The 20,981-nt window shown below is 44.5% G+C and overlaps 2 protein-coding genes across 7 annotated transcripts in view; one reads left to right on the plus strand and one right to left on the minus strand.

The window, feature by feature from the left end:
- ANKRD42 (ankyrin repeat domain 42) lies at positions 1-18,868 on the plus strand. Of its 5 annotated transcripts, none has more exons than XM_035897831.1 (11): positions 1-828; positions 1,741-1,904; positions 3,542-3,649; positions 3,969-4,088; positions 4,694-4,829; positions 8,289-8,489; positions 9,493-9,618; positions 11,178-11,283; positions 11,895-12,070; positions 12,463-12,589; positions 14,659-15,024. In XM_035897831.1, the coding sequence occupies exons 1-11, from the start codon at positions 810-812 to the stop codon at positions 14,975-14,977; spliced, it is 1,602 nt and encodes a 533-aa protein (XP_035753724.1). In that variant the 5' UTR covers positions 1-809; the 3' UTR covers positions 14,978-15,024. The 5 variants fall into 5 exon arrangements, with proteins under 5 accessions (XP_035753724.1, XP_035753729.1, XP_035753717.1 ...); XM_035897836.1 differs by lacking the exon at positions 1-828 and adding an exon at positions 18,314-18,868 and having other exon boundaries at positions 1,365-1,904; positions 14,659-14,803; XM_035897824.1 differs by lacking the exon at positions 1-828 and having other exon boundaries at positions 1,365-1,904.
- The window catches only part of CCDC90B (coiled-coil domain containing 90B), a 17,193-nt gene continuing 11,361 nt past the window's right edge, over positions 15,150-20,981 (minus strand). Inside the window, exon 10 of one of the 2 annotated variants that reach the window (XR_004842470.1) lies at positions 15,150-15,226. The gene's annotated coding sequence lies outside the window, so the exon portion shown is untranslated. Of the gene's footprint in view, positions 15,227-19,242; positions 19,618-20,981 lie in introns of those variants that run through there. The other variant, XR_004842469.1, reaches the window with a different exon arrangement.

The following is a 20,981-nucleotide window of genomic DNA, read 5'->3' on the forward strand; positions in this document are numbered from 1 at the left end:
TTTGGCAAGTAGTGTAATTGGCCAGATCTTCCTCTGATGTAAGTCTGTGTAATTGCGCTGAAGTCTGTAACCCTCACTTGGCATAATGAGAAATGGCTCCCTTGTGGGAAAATTATGTCTTGGTGATATTGTCTCTTCAAAAAAAACCAACTCAAACCACAAAACGTACTTAAACATGCTTTGGAAACATGAACTAGATGGCCTCCTGAGGTCCCTTCCAACCTGAGTGGTTCTGTGTCTCTATGCTGCTGCTGTTTGTTCATACGGTGTTTTGCAGAATGGAGTCCCAGTTCCTAACTGAAGCCGCAGCGTGCAGGGCAGTGATACAGCCTGCTGAGCTGGGGGTGGTTGAAGTAGAGCGAAACACAGCCACAAGGTCGAGTGGTGTGTTACAGCGTAGGGTGTGCTGCTGTCAGCCTGGGTTATTGAAACAGCCTCAGCCCTCTTTTCCTCTCTGTGGCAACCCCAAATCTGCCTGAGCACTACTATCATGCTACAGATTGCACGAAAATAGCCACTGGTAAACCCCGAAGGCTGTTTTTCATTGTATTTAGTGCTTTTTTTACACATATCACAAAGATTTTTGTGCAACCTCTCATTTATATTTGTTGATATTTTTTTATCTTAAATTGTGTAACGATTCTAACTACTACTACCGTTTCTTCTCCACAGGTGGAGAAGCTGAGGCACTAATGCCTAAGATCTACATTTTCTTGCTTGCTTGACTTGCAAAGCAGCAGCCCACTTCTGCAAGACTTCTCCCAACACTGAAATCTAACGAAACAGTGTTAGTGTGTTTTGGTACTGGAATGATGACTACTCTAGAAGGTGATTACTAATTGGTTTAGGTTCCTCTTATGCTTGACTGTCTGAAGTCAGCCCCCCTCAGCCATTAGATCTACTTACATTACATATTTCTGCTTACAAATTTTGGCAAGATGCCAAGATGTTGCAAGGGGGTTTGGAGATGTAACTCCCATTGTTTCCAGTCTCGTAGTGAATCGGTGGAAAGGCCTGAAGGAGAACACAGCTTATTTGATCCCATGGCCTGGCAATGGCTTTTCTTTTTGACCCCTTTGCTTCAATGCAGGATTGCTAATATGATGTATAAAGAACTGTTTTTCTTCAGCAGCTTTAATTTTGACATCAGCTTGTCCTGAAGCTGATCTGTGTAGCTCAGTCGAAAAAAACTCACTTGGGGAAGGCTCTGGTGCCCTCCAGCATGGTATGTGGTGCCATGCCAAGCCCTTAGGCGGCAGCAGCAGGAGCATGGCCATGTGGAGCACCTGGAAAGTGATGGCTGAGAGCTTGCTTGCCCAAGTGCGAAGCCTCCCTGGTGTTGTACTTGAAAATGTGATGAATGAAAGAGTTTGGGATGCCCATGGGTTCAGAAGAGAGCCAGTGCTGAGGTGAAGCTGCTCCAGCATTTGCATACATAGATGGAGTAGCTCTGCTTCCTGCTGTTGCTGTGCTTCTTGTCATCTTTCCTCTGGGTCTTCCTCTCTTGGGCCCTTTTCTGGGGCTGGAGGGGGCATGGCTGTCTCAGGTTTTTGCATATTGCTCTCTTGACAAACAGATGAAGTGACTTGAGATTCATGAATCTCAATCTCATCGGTTACTTCGAACATTTTGGTTGGTTCCTGTAAAGCTGACACCCTGATGATTCTTTGATTCATCACTTATTTCCTGTCTCTTAAATGTTGATGAACTGACTAATGCCCTTTTATTATTCCTCACTAGCTGTCAAGAAGCAGCAAAATTATACTAGTGTACATGAGGCAGTGAGAGCTGGTGATGTAGAACGGCTTGCGTCAATGATAAAAAGTGGAGCCAGTATTAATGAGGTGGATTTAGTCCACAAATTCACACCGTTACACTGTGCTGCACACTCTGGAAGTCTGGAGGTAAAACATTACGTTAGTGTTCAGACACAGCAAGGTTTTTATAAGTTAATGTTTTCCTTCTTTGGGAGAGGCTGGACACAAAATTGCTAGCTTTGATCGAGCTAAATCAATAATCTCTGCCTGTTTTTCTCATTAAATATATTCACCAAGAGCAGAAGTACAGGATTTTAGGTTTTCATTTTGCCTTTCTGAAGCCCCAGGCAGTTTATATAGTCAACATTGCCAGATTTTACAAAACCAGTGATTTTGTTACTCTGTGGAAGCATGCCCTATGGCCTCCCAGACTCATGACCTTCTTTTGTCCCCGTTGTGTTTTTCCTTTCTCTTGGGACACCTAGAAAATCCTGTAAGATGTGTAAAATGTTCTGCGGGTGACCAAAACAGGTGAGAAGTGACATGAAAACGTGTTCATTCTGTTTACCAGTGTCCTCTCTGTCCTGGTTTTGGCTGTGACAGAATTAATTTTCTTCCTAGTAGCTGGTATGGTGCCTCATTCTCTGTAGAAATAGTCCTAATACATTTTATTTTAATAAATAAACCCATTTGAATATTGATGGAGAAATCAGCAGATGCTTGCATGAATGTCTTGAACTTCCAGGAAGACTGAGCTGCTGTATTCAGCACAACACTCACCTTCTCATTGCAGCCTCCTTGTACAATCTTTATAGCAGTCTAACCTTGAAGCTACAAGGCCATGAATAACTATATAAAAATTCATGTCCCAAAGGAAAGAACGTAAAGTTCTCACTAAACTCAAGAAATAATAAGTGCAGTGCTGTTACTGGAATGTACAGAAACTGTCAAGAAAATGCTGATCATCCTGTTGTCAACCCTAGAAACAGATTGCTTACCCACCCTTTTCTGCCTCTATAAATTCTGCCGTTTATCACTTGACTCTCCTACTTTGCAATCAATGTATTAGGCTTTATTGAATTATCTGTCATCTATTTGTCACTAAGCTCCTTCGTGGAAACAGTGAAGGAACCAGAGCTGTAGGCTAGCCTAAAAGAAGATAATAAATCATCATAATATATAATAAAAAGTTTTAACTGGTCCTCTCGTTGGTTTTGGATAGTCCATAAAGCTTTCCACTGCATGCAATAATATCTGATGGGAAAAGGTGAAAAAGCAAAACTAAGCTGTGGAAGGATGAGGAGAGAGATGGGATTGCCTACACCTAAGCCTAAGCCTAAACCAAATAAATCCAATGAGGCTTTAAATTTGGTTCATGGTATTTTTCCTGCCAATAATTTTAGCTGGAATTCAAGTGAGCACGTTTGCATTGTTTTTTGCATTTTGTTTTTTTCCTTATGCCCTGTGAATACTCTCACAGATTACATTTTAAATCTGGAAGAGTAAAATTAAGAAGCTATACTGTAAAATAAATGCTAGGGTGTGAATTAGTAGGATATTTGCACTTTTTGTACCTTTGGGTGAAACCTGGAAAGTATAACTTGCTTGTAACTTCCTAATGCACAAGTATCTGGCTAAGGCATGCTCTGGGGTGTCGTATTTCCATAATGATGTATTCCAATATTGGTGTGAAATGTAACATCGACCGATAAGTGATAGTTAAAATGTGCCTCAGATATGTGATAAGAATAGTTAAATAAAAAACTTTGGTTTTGGTTGAGCAGTGCCTTCACTGGTTGCTCTGGCACGGAGCTGATACAGCACGTGTGGCTGCCAGAGGCTGGACAGCAGCTCACCTTGCAGCTATTCGAGGCCAGGACGCTTGCATGCAGGTACGTATAAATATCCACTCTCAAGCAAAAGTCAGTAGGGCAAAGCTTCAGTTTGAACGAGATCATTATGAAGAACAGCTGAGAGAGCTCCTAATGGAGCGATGAGTATCTCATCTCGATGTCTTTACATCTGGAATCAAGTCACTCTTGTTAAAGCCAGTGCACTCATTTGCGCTATGTGCAAACAGATTTATTTTTTGTAGTGTCATTGCCTTGAGGTCAGCCCAGAGTTACCCTGCTGATCATCTCAAGTCGTCCTGCTAGGCAATGTTTGTTTTTCCAGCTTGTGAACTGAACTTCTGCTTTGCATTTTGTTTAGGCTTTGCTAATAAATGGAGCAAATGCAGAAGCTCAAGATGATCGTGGGTGCGCTCCATCCCACTTAGCTGCAGCCCATGGGCAGTCTTACACCTTGCAAACCATACTGCAAAGTGGAGCGGTGAGAGACTTTTACCCGCTGTTTCCTAGCACAGAGCCAAAGTCTGGTATCTGTTTGCAAACAAAACTCTATTAAACTGAGATTTAGGACTGTAGACTCATTACTGTCGGTATGTTCTCGTTGGTGAATTTATTTTTAGGGTAAATGTCAATTTTTTTATTGTAAGATACATTAGAGACATGATCCAAAAATCTAGAGAGAATCAATAACATGAGTAAACCACATTCCACTGAGGATGTCATTAAATGAAGATCAGGTGCTGTGGTGGTTGTGATTTTGTGCAATTGTACAAATCTTATATAGTAAAGGAGACATAAGCTTTAAAAAAAAAATCCAGTTATATATTTAAGGAATAATGACCAATGCAGTGATAGAAGTATGTCTGAAAATGCACCTTTTATATGTGTATTATTTAAATAAAACCAAGAACCTGTGAAAGGTGCCTATCTTGGAATAGGAACTGCATACATGGTATGAACTTTGAAAAAAGCTATTTGATTTGATTTCAATAATTTAACACAACGAACAGCTGATGCCTCTTTATATAATTTGTCATGTGTCTAAGATGGATAAATGAATGAACTAACCTGCTGCTTTCATTTTAGAATGTAAATGTCTCGGACAGAAATGACTGGAAGCCTGTTCATTATGCTGCTTTTCATGGTCGCTTGGGGTGTTTGCAGCTTCTTGTTCGGTGGGGAGCGTGCATAGATGACGTGGATAACAATGGAAACCTTCCAGGTATATCAGGATAAATCATATGGGTTTCAACCTTTGGTTTACAGTTGTGTGATATGATAATTGTAGCAAATTATAAGTAATGCACACCAGCAGCATTTGCTATTTGATTCCATGCAGTCAACATAGTTATTCCATTTTTATAATGATGGGAGAATGTATAAAATGCAAAGTATTTATCTGTTGGTGACAGTATCCTATTCACCTCCTGCTGCTGCTGGCAAGGATCAGAGCTCATGGGTGCTGGAACAGGGAGCAGGCTGAGCCTGGCTGAGAGTGCTGTGTAGGTGGGCAGCATCTCATATGCATGTGCCAGTGGAGGTCACAGGAGGAGGAGGGTAGGTGGAGCAGGAGGCAGTTTCAGCTGCTGTGTGCTCCTTTTTGAATTCATGCCAGGCTTTAATGGCTGTGCCAGTGTGATCAGCTTCTGGCGCATTCGTGTGCAGGTTTTGGTATCCCACTGTTTCTTAACTGGTTTGGTAAAACCCTTGTTCTCATTTACCTGTGATTTCTTCATCTTGATTTCTGAAATACTGGTATTCTACATTACCTGTAACCTGTACTCTTTTCCTAATCATGAGCGCAGTCACTTTAGCACAAAGAATGGGCAGTGTTTATTCCTTGCTCTTTGCAGTTTCTCCAGTGTCCCTCTGCCTACCATGCCACTGCCTCAGTATCCTCTGTAAGTTGAATGGGTCATACCCTCTGTTCTCATTGCATCCTTTCCCTTTTAGCGTTTTCCTTCTTATGGTTCAACACATTATTTGTTCCAAATAGCACATTTTTTCCCCCTCTATAACTCGTTTACAGTTATCTTTTTAAATGCCTTCTTAAAATCTTTTACCCTCTGTTAAGCACCGTTTACCTGGTAAACTGATTATCTATGTTCTGTTTTGCAAACCTGGGTCTCGTTAAAGGATGTGAGGCTCTTGCACCCCAGCAGGACATCTGGTGTATTACCGGTAAGGGGTCATGATGCTAGGCACCCTGGTGGCAGCATAGAAGGTGTCTTTGTTTGCATTTGGGAACACTTCCCTGGTAACAGATTTTTATGGAGAGGTTGCAAATGCCAACACAGTTCTACTTAAATGCTCTGCATATACTGGTTAGTAGAAAATTGAGTTTGTTGTTATTTTGACATCTACAGAAGCTTGATCCTCCAGCCTTTGTTCTGTTTCATTTGACCATGTTATCATCCAAAGGAAAGGAAATGCTTTGGAACACTGCTAGCAAAAGATTATTAAAGTGGTATGATGTACAGACCAGCTTTTCCTCAGCTTCTGAAGCAGTGAAATGAACTGAAATCATTACATATTTCAGTTTCAAGATAATCTGGGCAGTGCTATAACCTTTCCTAACAGTATACTGAAAGAAGTTCATTGAGGTTGTGATGCCATACACCTAAAACTTGGCTGCACCTTTTCCATGCATGTGTTATAGTAGAGGCTTTAATTACCTATAGCATGCTAATTTTTGGGAAGAACTGTGGCTCATTTGGTGTACAGAATGGGCTGTGCCCATTAATTTAACATTTTGTTTTCTCTCTGTATTTGGTTTTCGGCCATGTCCATGTTTCATTTACCGCTCACTAGTTAAACCTGTTCTAAATATAGTATTAATTTACTTGTAGCATAACATCTCAATTTTTCACACTGTATTTTCACTTGCCGCTTTGAGAAGAGCAAATTGTGTTAGCCTGATTTTATAAAAGGCGAGATGAAACAGAGAGGTTGGAATACCAACACCAACCACTCACTATTTGTGATGCCTGGGACGAGGTTTTTTAAAGTTCTCAGCATTAAGCTGCATATTTTGTGTTAACAACACAGTACTTCTTGGCTTTAGTCTCAACTGCAAGTACTCAGCATGACTGAGGCTCATATGGCACAGTTATATGTTGGGCACTAGGTACTAAGAAACAGGTTAAAAGCCACCTATGAAAAGTTCCTTTATGTGTCTTCCACAGCAACTGAAACTGTGCAAAAAGACATGGACAGAATACAACTCTATAATCTATTTTCCCCTTGCCATCTTTGCAGAAAACGTTGAGCTTTTCTGACCGCTTTCTGCACAGACATCTGATCAGGGAAAAAAAAAAGTTTCACGCCAAAGGGTGAAGTTTCATCCCTGAGATTTTGGGTATCTGAAAGTGGATTCATAAGGGTTGAGTCAGTTTTTCACCAGCTGACCAGCAATCAGTACTTACTTTCAAGAAGGTACCTTTTCTTTTCACTTCTCCCTGAGTAACTAACTCACCGAATAAAATTAAGACAATAGGAAAACCTACCCTGATTTTAGTGAAGCTCAGAATTTGCCATGTTAAATTTTAGCAATCATCTGTACCCAATTATTGTCATCTTGCCATAAAACCAACATCCATCAGCTTTTATAGCAATTACGCTGTGGAAAGCTGTGGATGGTTTTGAGTGGAGAACTTGCATGGCCAAAAATTAACTTGTGACATGTTTTTCTTTTGGTCCTGAGTACGTTGTTTATTAACTGTGAAGATAATGAGGTTCTTACCTGGAGACAAACTAATCCTTTTGCCTGTAGAACATCAGCCAACTTTTACAGAGCATTTTCATGGAGTGGTAACACATAATAAGCATTATTTGGCAACTTCTTCCCATTAATGGGACTAGAGAATACTAATACTTTCAAAATAATGAGTATGTGTTTTGTACCTCTTAATTTGTTATAAGCTCAGCACTCTAACAGTATTGAATAAGTAAACCTCAGCCTAAAGGACAGCGGGGGAAACACTTGACCCCCATGGGGAAGCAGTCGCTGCCCTGGTGAGCTGGAGCAGCTCCTGCCCACAGCAGCTGTCTACAACAGTTGAAGGAAAGAGATGTACGACAGAAGCACTGTAAATGTCCAAAGCGTCTGTCGTGGGATGTACCTTCAAATACTTCACCCAGTGAAGGGAATGTCACTGCCCTTGTTTTATAGGTGTGGTAACTGAGATGCAGAGGTGCGACAAAACTTGTCTGTGGTGGCACAGTGGAGGTGGGACTAAAGCAGAAATGGCCTCAACACCTAATCAAGGACACCCTTTGCTGGCCCTCTGTAATGAGTATCTCTAGGACGGCGAAGCCAGGCAGCGGCCAAGGGGTGAGATTTGTGTTCACAGGGAAGATGAGACCCCAGCGGCACACTTCCCTAGCTGTGCTCAAAGGTCTCTTGGCAGTGTCGTCTTGTCTCCTGCAGTCAGCTCTGCCAGGGAAGCTTCTCTGCAGATCCTATCCTTGACTCCTCTACCTCCTTTGCATAGAGCTGAACTCTGTCCTGGATAGCAGCTGAGCATCCCCTGTCCAGCGGAGGCTGCTCCCACTTGTGCCCACATGTTGGATGGTTCACGTGCTGGTAGATGAGCTGGATCTAACTAGTGGTGAGAACGCTGCTTTCTGGGTGGGCAGCAGTGGGCTGCTCTAACATACTTTGTTTCATGTTGTTCCATAGCTCATCTGGCAGCAGTGGAAGGACACCTGCATTGCTTTAAGTTCTTGGTCAGTAAAATGGCCAGTGTCATGCATACACTGAAAGCCAGGAATGACCAAGGAGAGACTCCAAGGGACTTGGCTCAGCGGTTCTATAAAGATAATATTCTGCAGTATATTGACAGTGTGGAAAAAGAGGGGGAGCATCCAGAGACACAGGAAGGTGAGTATGGATCAAGGTACTGTTAAAATAAGCATTGTAATTGTATAGAAATACTTCATTCTGAAAACTTGTATGAGCAGAAGTATAACATTTAAATTACCAATATAAGAGCTGTTCCTTTCAATACTTAACTACACTTACTGATAGCTAAGACTGTGATAGTCAATGTGATTTTATAAATGTCTTAGATTTACCCATTATTGAAATAAAACGTCACACTATGTTGCACTATGAATACCAAATTATCCATGTTCTTAGACTCCAGTAGACATCCAGATGAGCTGTATAATTTTCATGAGTTTTCAGATTTGCCTGCTCAGAATCCCTTACTTGCATTGAATAGCAACTTAGCCTGGAAATACCCCACTGAAATGAAGGTTACTTGCTAAGCAGCAATGCTACTGCAGTCAGAACAGCCAAAGGGTGCAAGTGTGGCTAGGTCTGTAAGGAGAACCTTCAGCAGAGCAAGGGTGCGAGAACTGCACCTTCAGCTCTGTACTTTTCCCAGGCACTTACTGTCCTTACCTGCTAGTCTTTTGTCATGATACATACAGGTATGTATGTCAGTACTCCCCATCTATAAAAAATAATTAGAAAAATCGAATTGACTGTAGGGGTAGTTTTTAAGCAAGACGTAAAATAGTTTATATATTTGGTTAGACTATGAAATTCAAAATAAGCAGATGACTGCAGTCACCACCAGTAATACAACATCAACCGTAAACAAAGGTATACTTGCTATTTCAGGTTTATGAATTGAATCTCTTAACTTTATACTATGCCTGTAGCCATAACTAAGACATGTTTAATCAAGACTATGATGAACAGTGCTAGTTATGCAGCTGCATTTTAACTGATGAAGGGTGCGTTAACCTGGCTAACTACAGCTATGAAGTGCCCATGCATAAGTTGCTATGAGAGAGGCAAGCAGTGAGAGACAAGTATGAGCATATTTAGTGTGATTACTGGCATCTGTTTGGAAACATATGCATTTCATTTTCAGTTTTAGCTTTCCCGGCTCATGGTGCTGCTTTCAAAGGGGACTTGTTAGTGCTTAGAAGATTAGTGAGGAGTGGAGTAATCAATATTAATGAGCGGGACGATAAGGGATCCACTCTCATGCACAAAGGTCAGTAATTATGATCTGTGTTTCAGCTTGTTACTGTTTGTTGCTGACTTGTTAACTTACTTTTTCAAGTGGCTGCTCATCACATAAACTTAATGAAAAACAGCATCTAATTTCCTGAGGGCTCGAAAGGGCAACCCTGAAAAACATATTTCGTGATGTATGTATGCGTAGGTGTCACTTTAAAAACAAAATAACCAAGCTGAAGTCAAGAAAGAAGAGTTTATAGTGAAGAGAAAACAACATCTATACTGAAAAGTAAATAATTTTTTTTTTTTTATCAGGCAAGGTATGACTTTTAGAAACATTGGCTAGCTAGGTATGAGAATGATCTGTAATGTGGCCCAGGCCTTCATTTACTGGACATATCAGTACTGTGGAGATGTGCTGTAAAAACTACAACAAAGTCATTTGGCAGGACGCTGTGAAGGAAGGTAAACTTCTGGTATCCAACCCCTTGATATGTAGTGGAGTGCTAGCATTACAGAAAAATGGTCCTTTTGTGTTTAAGGGTTTCATAGTAATGTCTGAAAGAATAGGAGAGGAAAGAAAGAGGGAGGTATTCTTGTAATGTGCTTTTAACACTATATACCACATTTCTTTTTGAATAAATGGTAGAATTTTAAAAAAGCGTAATTAAAGTTCTCATTATGAAAATGGATATGTATTGATTTAAAAGTGTTTTCTACATTCTTTCCCACCCTCTTCTTGGAATGGTGCTAACCTACAATTGTTTCATCCCCAGTCTTTACATGCAGTGGTGGTGTTATGGGGAAATACTCTGTCTGATTGTAATTTCATTTCCTTACCTCAGTAAGAAAACAAATATGGCAAACATCCAAAGGGGGTGCTGTCAAGAATTGGATTTATTCTTCCCTGAGAAAAACAGCTTACAGGTTTCAGCTAGACATGCCGAATACCATCCTCCATATGTGGGCCATCATTCCTGGCGCAACATGGTATGAGCAGTAGCCACGCCAGATCACAGGACTCAGCAAAGCTGTTGTGTTAGGCCACAGCTGAGAAGTGTTGCCTTGAGTGTCTGGCCCAAGGAACGATGTACCTGTCGCTCCAGCACAAAGCTCTGGCTTCACTCCTTCTCCATGAGACAACACCACATGCCACAGATCGGGGCAACCAGCTGTGTCTGATGTATGGGAGCCCAGAGCTGGAGAGAGCTGACACTGCTTTGCTGCAAATCTGTGACATACAAGCCATACTGCAAGAGAGTGTGAGGCAGCAGTATTTGTGTGTCTCATGCTCAGCGCATGAGACTGGGCAAGTTTAGTTTAACTCATGTCCAGGAAGAGTTGCCAGTGAATTTCTGGAACTAGAAAGAGGCACGAAACCACACTGCGTGATCTTCCCCAAAACTGCGTGCACCCATGTGACTTGGAAATCTTGAAGTAGAGGCTTCTCTTGAAATAGTATCTCCCCTGTGGTGTGTTAGTGAACCCAACCTCTGGCATGTCAAATAATGATGAGAGAGGGGCATTTTAGGTTGTATATAACACTTCAGTTGTATATAACTAACTGACTTGTGTGCACCTTCCTTCCCTTAGCTGCTGAACAGGGGCATATCCATTGCTTACAGTGGTTGATTGAAATGGGAGCTGACTGTGACATCACGAATGATGCTGGAGAGACTCCAAAGGATGTAGCCAAGAGGTAGCGGTACATATCCTGTAGCTCTATCGTTTCTTTACTTACTAATTATATATCAATATCATGTCAGCTTTGTTGGAATTAATCCTGATTTTCAGTGGTGGAGCAAGAACAGATCAGGCCAGTGAATTCCAGCTCTGAGTGATAAGCAAAGCTATAGCTTGTAGCTATAAAAGGTTTTCATTTTCACTTAATTTATTTTTTTTTAGCAAGGTCAGACAGGAAAGATGAAAACTAGCTGATCTGCAAAAGGAAAGTATGCTCCAGCTGTACAAAGTAAATGAGAACTAGCGAAGGCCAACTGATTTTTGCATTAATAAACATAATGCAGTTTCTGATGAGATTCAATTAAGAAAACCAAAGGAAAAGATACCTCTGATATGGGTGTCATTGTCATGGGATTTCATTGAAGCAGAGCTCATGCCATCAGAATACTACAAAAAGCAGGTTAGCTGCTCATAGGTTGTGCCCTAGTGCTTCCTTTAAACCTGAAACCCCTCCCATAAATGGAACATGAAGAGTTTCAGAGAGGTTCTATCATGCGCTTGGGAGCGTGGCTGCATTTTTCCTGACGGTGGGGATATTTCAGTGTAGGTTAACTGTTTTCTATGCAGATTTGCCCAGCTGGCAGCTGTGGAACTTTTGACACAAAGAACTGGAGAGAGTGACTCTAGTGATGAAGAACTAGATGCAAACAACATAAAGTTTTTTGAAAAACATGGTGTGGAAGGGAGTACAGATAGCAAAGAAGATTTAATCCTGGATAAAGCAGAGAAAAGGAACGCACGCAGTAAGCACTGTCTTCCCATCACTCCTTATTTGAAAAAGTTGGTCTCAAGACATTATAGTCCCAGTTGCACAGTTTCTGCCAACTGCTGTGACTTTTTCATTGTAAGATGAGATAGTTGACAGGATTCAAACAAAATGCGGAAAATTAGAAAGCATAGCAGAGTGCAATCAGAATGTAATTGTTACGCTGTTTTAATCCATGTTGGTGAAACCATATTGGATGGCTACTTGTTTTTGAGATCTGTCTGCTGTGTGGGCATCAGGTGTAGCTCAGTATTTGCTGAGCAGTGTGATTTCTGCTCTGTGTTTGTGAGACTATTTTCCAGACTCTTGGATTCCAGCATGACTGTCTCCTCCGTGCATTTTACATACCTGGAGAGCTCTGTCTTACAGTAAGGGCCTATCGCAAGATTCAAGAACTTCAGCAACTTCTAGAAATTGCCTACAGCAACTACAGGCAGCTGGGAGGAATAACTGAAGAGGAGAAGAAGATGAAAAAGGAAGAAAGGGAAGTTGAGAAGTAAGATTAACTTGCCCTGCTAATGTTCAACTCTGTGAGGCCCATTTTAAAGCCTTCTTTAAGTCTTGATTTACACTCAAGTTGTTTTGTCCATTCTGTCCTTTCCACTTACCAACTTTAGCCAGGCCAAAACCAAACAGACTTCAGCAATTTGTCTGACCCTTTCTAGACTTCTACCACCAGGATCAGCCTCAGAGCACAACACAGGTGTTTTGATGGGTCCACATTTCTTGTGCTAAATTATCTGTTCAGCTTTCAGGTTTGCCTACAGCATATGTGCAGTAGGTCTGGTAAGTCCCTGGCTGTTTTGTTTGCATTGAGGATGCCAAATACATGTATGCACTTTAATAAATCTGAAAAAAAAGGCATTAGTTTTAGCATGGCTTGGATGGAAGTGCATATACAGCAGAAATTATTCAATGACCTGTTACATTTCCATGTCAAGGGCAATAAATTTCTATGCTCAAGAAAGCATTAGCTCATATCCAGTCTCTCCAGGCTTTAAAGGGGGAGGGTGACCAGCTCAGATGTTGGTGCCTACGCTGGAAGGTCAGAGCAATCTGTTTGCAATGATGGAAAAGTCACTGTTGACTAACGGCAGAAGTTGGAGTTCATTTTGGATAGAGCAGCTACTCAAAAGCAAGCAGTGTCTGTTAGAGGGCTCTGATAAGGCTCTTTAAGGGATTTTGCTTTCTGTGGCATGTGCGGCTAAACTAGAAAAATTGTGAGGATCTCTGAAGTGTCTCTCTCATCTAGCATCCCTAGCCCCATGCTGGCCTTTTGAAATGGAAATACCGCTGCTCAGCGTACCTACCTACCCTTCTCAGGGCACCTACCTGCGAATAAACCTCAAGATGCTTGTATCATGTGCCAGAAAACCTCATTTTAAAAAAAAAAAATTAATGACAACACCATTTTGTAAGATGAAAAATGGGAGTTGCCACTTGGGGAGGCTACCATAGCAGATCTTTAAGATTTCTGCTTTAGTCCATGTTTTTCGAGTGTAAGAGGCCTGTTGCGAGCCACTGCGCAGTGCTTCGACCAGACTGCATTGCATGGAAAAAAAGAATCGGCACCGTCTGTGCGCCACACAGTTTTAGAGCTGTGTCTTCTTAATCTGAAGCGTGCAAGAAGCCAGCCTGTCCCCCCTGAGCACTGGTTTGCCAGCACAAGCGCGCAGGCTGTTCTTACGGCTGGTACAGCCTGGTAGACTTGGGCTGCGTGAGTCAGGAATACCGCAGCCTGGGAAATGCGGTGGCTCTTGCTGAGAGCTTTCCTGCCGTGCTGTTTGAATCCACAGGGCAGACGTCTCCCTTTTCCTAGTCTTCCTTCTCTGCAGCTGTGCTGATACAGAGGAGAGCCAGCTCAACTCCAGATGACTCAGTTGCTGAGGTCAATTGCTGTTACAATGAGAATATATGTGAATTATGTCTCAGCTAACCAGTTCCAGGAATCTCAATTAATTTAGGAGCTGTTGTGGGGTGTGACCGATGAGATCTTGTGCAACTGTATCAGCCGGTGCTTCAGCTTCCCTTTAGTAAGAAGTGTCATGCAGGCTGTCACTTGAGTATTCCTCATCTGTGGCTAAACCCAATCAATAGGAAGGATGTAGAGGCACCAGATGTAAATGACAAAGCTGCCCCTGACCCCTCCAGAATCACAGTTTTACGCTTTTTCTCTGTTTCATACTAACCTTTTTGCTTCTTGGGCGCTTCTCCCTCTTCTGCCGCTGGAGATGGGGCTGGGCTACCGCCCACCCAAGGCCCTAGCACCTGGCTCAGTGTGTGGGAAGACGTCTCCATCTCGTGGTCAGATTGCGCTGAGCACAGCTGATGGCCAAGAAGGGGAAAAAAAAAACCCCAAACAGCTGTTTAGAGCTGTTACAAAGAGTCTTGAGCCAGGAGCACACTGTAGCTCACACCAGCATGGTTGGTGTGAGGAGTACTGCACTGCTTTCTGCTGTGACTAACCTGTTCCTTGGCAAAGGCACGGGACCAGGTGGTGTAGCCATCCAGCCATCCAGGTTTGGATGCTCTTCATGCTCTGCTTGTCTCCTTTGCTTGTGGCAGGGCTGTGAGGCAGCTGGAGGCCCAGCTGGAATACGAGCGAGTCAGGCGGGAGAAGCTGGAGAGCCAGCTGGATGACTGCCGTGCTGAGATAAGCCACCTTAGGCAGAGCCTGGAGAAGACCCACGCCCCCCCTGCTCTCCCCCTGGTGAGTGCTACACGGACTCCCCCAGTGCGTGGGGCAGAGGCTACTGCCTGTTGCTTGTGCGTGCTTGTTCTCACCAAGCTTCCCAGGCATGGTGCTAGGAACTGCTGGAGTAAATGTGCTTGCAGCTTTCAGCTTGGGACGCTGAAGCAAGCAGTAGCCTTTGTCGCAGCCTGACAGTGTCCCTGCTGTGAAAAGATGTCGGTTTCTCTTTGTACCCTGGCAGAGATCACCGACATGCTTCATCTTCACGTTGACGACAGGGAGTGGACTGATCCCTGAGCACCTCCACGCCGCACTTGCAGTGACTCACAGCTCGTCTCGGCTGGTAGCTGGTGCCTGAGGCTGGACTGGTGCTTCAGGAGAGGTGGTGTCACCACCCGGCCTGTGGGTGTGCAGAGATCGCAACCGTGGGTTTGTGGGAGTCTGTAATACACCAGGACACAGAGGCTTTTATCCTGTAAATTTCTCTACTTTATTACAGATTACCACAAATACGACAAAAACCACCAGCAGCAAGTATACCTATGATTAATAAGGCGAATAGAAATATATGCATATCAGTCTATTACAAAATACTATTAACAATCAATAATACACTATCAATCAATAGTATGGTAGAATCATAGAATAGAATCATGGAATCGCTTAGCTTGGAAAAGACCTTTAAGAACATCAAGTCCAAGCGTTCCCCTAACCCTGCCATCCCACCACTAAACCATGTCCCTAAGCACCTCGTCTGCCTGGCTTTTAAATCCCTCCAGGGATGGGGACTCCCTGGGACTTCCCTGGGCAGCCCGTTCCAATGCTTAACAACCCTTTTGGTGAAAAAATTTTCCCTGATGCCCAATGTAAACCTGCCCTGGGGCAACTTGAGGCCATTTCCCCTTGTCCTATCGCCCTTTCCCTGGGAGAAGAGACCAACGCCCACCTCACTGCACCCTCCTGTCAGGCAGTTGTAGAGGGCAATAAAGTCTCCCCTCAGCCTCCATTTCTCCAGGCTGAACACCCCCAGTTCCCTCAGCCGCTCCCCATCAGCCTTGTGCTCCAGAGCCCTCACCAGCTTTGTTGCTCTCCTCTGGACACGTTCCAGCAACGCAACGCCGTTCCTGTAGTGAGGGGCCCAAAACTGAACGCAGCATTCGAGGTGCGGCCTCACCAGTGCCGAGTACAGGGGCACGATCACTGCCCTGCTCCTGCTGGCCACACTATTCCTGATACGAGCCAGGATGCTCGCAGGGCACACTGCTGGCTCATGTTCAGTCGGCTGCCAAACAGTACCCCCAGGTCCATTTCCACCAGGCAGCTCTCCAGCCCCTCAGACAAAAAGTTGCCTTTGCAGTCTCTTTTTGTTGTGCTTATCGGTGGTATCCCAGGATGCCCCTGGTTCCTGGGTACCACTGCTGTACTTCAAAGAGGCCAGCTGCACTTTCCGAGGATGTGTCTGGTTCCCAGCCTCACAGTTCCCAGGCTGGCAGACGCACTCTCTGTCAGTAGTTTTCAGCAGGCAGTTTCTTCTGCTCAGTGATTTCCCCGTCTAACCAGGCTGCCTTTCCGGCTGCTCCCATCAGGGCGACCCCTCACCCCCAGCTGGCACGGTTCGTAGCAACTGCAGCCCATGTTGTAGGGTATTTCTTTTGCTTCAGAAGCGGGTTCTTTTCCACCTTTTTACACCAGGCTGGGAAGCGAGTTGGTGGAGTGGCGTAGTACAGTACCGTATTGCTGTGTGCACTGGCTGGTTTCAGTGCGTGTTCTCCCGTGTCACCTGCTATCTTAATTACCAAGCCCGCTGACAGCAAAGAAGATGCAGATATGAATGATTGATTGGCTTAGCAGGCAAAGGCAGAACAACTGTAGCTTTTTAAAAAGTCAAATCTTGAGGATAGGAGGCTGTAGCAAGGGGGGGGTCGGTCTCTTCTCCCTGGTAACGGGCGATAGGACGAGGGGAAATGGCCTCAAGTTGCGCCAGGGCAGGTTTAGGTTGGTCATTAGGAAAAAATTTTTCACAGAAAGGGTTGTCAAGCACTGGAAGGGGCTGCCCAGGGAAGTGGTGGAGTCCCCATCCCTGGAGGGATATAAAAGCTGGGCAGACGAGGTGCTTAGGGACAGGGTTTAGTGGTGGGATGGCAGGGGTAGGTTAACGGTTGGACTTGGTGATCTTAAAGGTCTTTTCCAACCCAAATGATTGTATATGATTCTATGATAGATCAGCAGTTCACATGCTAGCTTTGGGGACCCGAGAGCTGGCATTTCAGACCTTTCCCTGCTACGTAACTCCCCCACACTGACGTGACAGTCAAGACCCTTTTTTCTGATCTTTGCCACCCTGTCCCTCGGCAGCCTTGGGTGAAACATCTAAATTCCTCCTGCTGTGGGTTGTGGGAACTGGTTTGCACTAACGTTGCCAGTTCTTCCAAGGGTACAGCCAGTGGAAAAGGCTCATGGCCCTGCCATTTGTCTTCTCGGTGCTTCACTTAACTTCCTCGACCATCGCACTGCCTTGGCTGTGTAACCCTTTGTAGGGCCCCGCTGTAACCAGGGGAGGACTCTCAGTCACTGACAACGTGGGTGACTTGGGCTTAGCTCCTTCCTCTGCCCAGAGGAGCCCAGAAGGCCCATCTCAGGGGGATGCTTTAACCAGCACCATGTCTGCTCTTCTGAGATGGAGCCATATTCCTTCCCCTGCCTGCAGCTGTGCAGTGTGACCACTGCAATTAAATATTTGTTGGTCCAGAGGGAGTGAGAGTGAGAAAATACCTTTATAAGCCAATTATTAGGGCAATCGTGCAGGAGGGGGGAGCTGGCCTGTGCTTCACATGAAATATTTATATATTTCTGGGAGGCCAAATTGGGTTGCTGGATAAGAGGCATAACATTACTGCCTTCTTCAGCCAGGTTTGAGTGAGGCCCAGCTGCTTGGAGTGTCCCTCCTAGATAATGGGCTTTTTCTGAGTGTGATGGGGAAGAACGCTCTGAACATAAGCTGTGGAGCCAGTCTATCCTTGTCCCACTGTATCCTTGGGACTGATCTTTTCCAGGCTGCTGAGACCCTCAGGCAAGATGGGTGCCTTCACCTTTAAAAGAAAAGCCACTTTCTGCTTCCACAGCTCACTTTAAGACATTACCCATCTACTCCCCTGGCAGGTTTAAAAATCGAGGACAACTATGGCATGGAGTGCCCCCTTTCTGGGGCAGAAGAGGGGCTGTAGTCAGTTTTTTTACCATCAGCAGTCTGAAAACATTCAGCTGGGCATTAGGTTAACTGGCTGGGACTGGAGACAACTTCTGCTGAGGCAGGTTTGTTTTCAAACCTGCTCCGAGTGACTGCTACAACCAAGGGGCCTTGGATCTCACCCTGCTGTGACGGTCATCCCGTGCCCTGGGCCTGCCCTCCGCTTCACTGTGAACACAGCATTCTGTGCTTACTCAAAGCCGTAGATTTTTGAATCCTGTCTTACGAGGTAGCGGGTTTAAGTAACTGCTATTCAATGGCTGTGGTGTCCTTCGTTTCAGGAAGCTGAGACCATCTCCAAGTCTTGCAAAGAGAAAAAGAAAGTAAAGAAGAAACCAGCCTGCAGCCCTGGGGGAGCGTTTGTGAGACTGCGCTGAGGAATGAGCCTCCGCTGCGGGCAGGCAGACCGAGGAGGTGGAATGGCAATACTCCAGAGAACGCACAGCCCAGCTCCACAGATGAGTTGTGGTTCTCTGTTTCATTGAAGCATTTTTTTAGTTCTCTAGTTCTCTGGGATAGAAAAGAGTTTTAAATCACAGCAGCAGCATTTTTTTAAAAAAAAAAAAAAAAGGTAGAAAGACTTCTCTTCCTGCCCAGGTGGTAGTTTAGAGTAGTTTAGCAACAGCTTTGCTAAGGTGACATTTGTAAGGTGACATTTCAGGAGGTAACTGCAGTGATGTCATAGGCCCTGCTAGGTCTGAGAAAAGCATCCCCATCTACTGCTCTGGTTTGGAGTTGTTTAACCCGGCAGGCAGCTGAACACCACCCAGCCGCTCGCTCGCTCCCCTCCTCATTCAGTGGAGTCGGGGAGAGAATCAGAAAAAAAAGGTAAAACCCAAGGGTTGAGATAAAGAATTTTAATAAAAGAATAACAATAACAACAATAATAAAAATAGTAATAGAATATACAGACTATACAAAACAAGTGATGCACAGTGCAATTGCTCACCACCCGCTGACCGATGCCCAGCCCATCCCCAAGCAGCAATTGCTGCCCCCCAGCCAACTCCCCGTTTCTATACTGGGCATGACGCCATACGGTCTGGGATAGCCCCTTGGCCAGTTGGGGTCAGCTGTCCTGGCTGTGCCCCCTCCCAGCTCCTTGTGCCCCTGGCAGAGCAGGGGAAGCTGAGAAGCCCTTGCCTGGTGTAAGCCCTGCTCAGCAACAACTGAACCATCAGTGAGTTATCAACATTCTTCTAGTACTGAATCCAAACCACAGCACTGTGCCAGCTACTAGGAAGAAAATCAATTCTATCCCAGCTGAAACCAGGACAGTAGCGCTGCCTTAGGAGGGTGGGGGAAGCACCTTACCTCCTAAAATAATCAGATGGGACCTTCAGAGTGGAACCAGAACACGGGTCTGGGAGAAGTGCTTCTCAGCTGCAGAGAGATGCTGGGCCCTGTGATTTTCATCTTCAAGTGATTCCTAAGTAAGCCAGGAAGCTACTCCCTCACGAGGGGCTGAACACCACCACGAGGGGCTGCAGCAGCGGGCCACGGAGTCTAACCCAGGGCTGAGGAGTTCTCTAGGTTATGAGGCCTGGTGCAGTTAGGGACAGCAATCCTGATCTCTCCTCCATGCCTAAAAAAACATTTCATGACTTCACATATAAAGATTTTTCTCTCATCTGTGTGCTACTGTGAAATTCTTTTCCCTTTGGAACCCTCACCGTGCACATTTTGAGAGTTTTCATTTCAGTAAGAAAGCCTTGCACTGTAAGGTTGACTTGCTAGTGCTTGAGTCCTGATCTGCCCTCCCCTTAGTTACCAAAGGAAACTTAAATTTCTTGAGAATTTCAAAGGTACTAAAAAAAAATAAATTTGGTTTTGTGTGCGCAGACAGAGCACGCCACACTAACAGCATAAGCCTTGTATCAGAGCTAAAGAGGAAAATCCAGGCTCTAGAGCCCGCTTCAGTGCGTAGGGGATGATGGTGGTGAGAAGCTGCAGTAGATGGGCTGTTTCCTACATCACCCTTGGTGCTGAATTCTCACCTTGGAACAGTGCAAAAGGCCAACCCGAGTCACTCTGCGTCCAGAGAAGGGCAAAGAAGCTGGTGAGGGGTCTGGAGCCCAAGGCTGATGGGGAGCGGCTGAGGGAACTGGGGGTGTTCAGCCTGGAGAAGAGGAGGCTGAGGGGAGACCTTATTGCCCTCTACAGCTACCAGGGTGTAGCCAGGTGGGGGGCAGTCTTTTGTCCCATGTAACAGGCAAGAGGAAATGGCCTCAAGTTGCACCAAGGAAAGTTTAAGTTGGACATCAGGAAAAATTTCTTCACTGAAATGGTTGTCAAGCACTGGAAGGGGCTGCCCAGGGAAGTGGTGGAGTCCTCATCCCTGGGGGGATTTAAAAGCCGGGCAGATGAGGTGCTTAGGGACATGGTTTAGTGGTGGGATGGCAGGGTTAGGTTAATGGTTGGACTTGATGATCTTAAAGGTCTTTTCCAACCTAAACGATTCTACGATTCAGAGAACCTCAGAAATGGTTATAGCTTACAATAAGGTGGGTTTGAACACACAACAGTTACACATGCGGCTGTCAGCCGCCTGCCGAGACCCTTGCTGCCAGCACCCCTGCCTGTTTGACAAACACATGGACAACAGAAAAAGCAGCCTCAACTCTCACTGTGATAGCACTGTGCCTGTTGTAGAAGCCACATTTTTACAGTCTGGTAATCTTTGTTCAAGTCTCTCAGATAGTCAGAAAGCAAATATAAGAAATTAATTTTATTTTCTTAAGTGAAGATGATAATAATTTAATGCACGGCATATAAGAATTGACAGGATACCAGCAAGTCCAACTGTAAACAGAATAAAACTGCAATAAAACAATTGCCACTAAGCAGTACTAAATACTCTTTAGCCCATAAAGGGTCTCCTCTTACTTAAAAGTTTAATCCAGGAAGGATTTTTTTTCTTATTATTTTATTGAAAGAATCAAACCAAGC

This window comes from Egretta garzetta, unplaced genomic scaffold, assembly GCF_000687185.1.
Source record: "Egretta garzetta isolate BGI_Z169 unplaced genomic scaffold, ASM68718v1 scaffold20, whole genome shotgun sequence".
NCBI lineage: Eukaryota > Metazoa > Chordata > Aves > Pelecaniformes > Ardeidae > Egretta > Egretta garzetta.

Bases quoted from the DNA above. Each gene is read 5' to 3' on its own strand.
- ANKRD42 (XM_035897824.1), top strand. From the start codon at position 1,716: ATGCCCTTTTATTATTCCTCACTAGCTGTCAAGAAGCAGCAAAATTAT. The intron at 1,905-3,541 runs GTAAAACATTAC...TTGGTTGAGCAG, and splicing joins CACACTCTGGAAGTCTGGAG to TGCCTTCACTGGTTGCTCTG. The intron at 9,619-11,177 runs GTCAGTAATTAT...TCCTTCCCTTAG, and splicing joins ATCCACTCTCATGCACAAAG to CTGCTGAACAGGGGCATATC.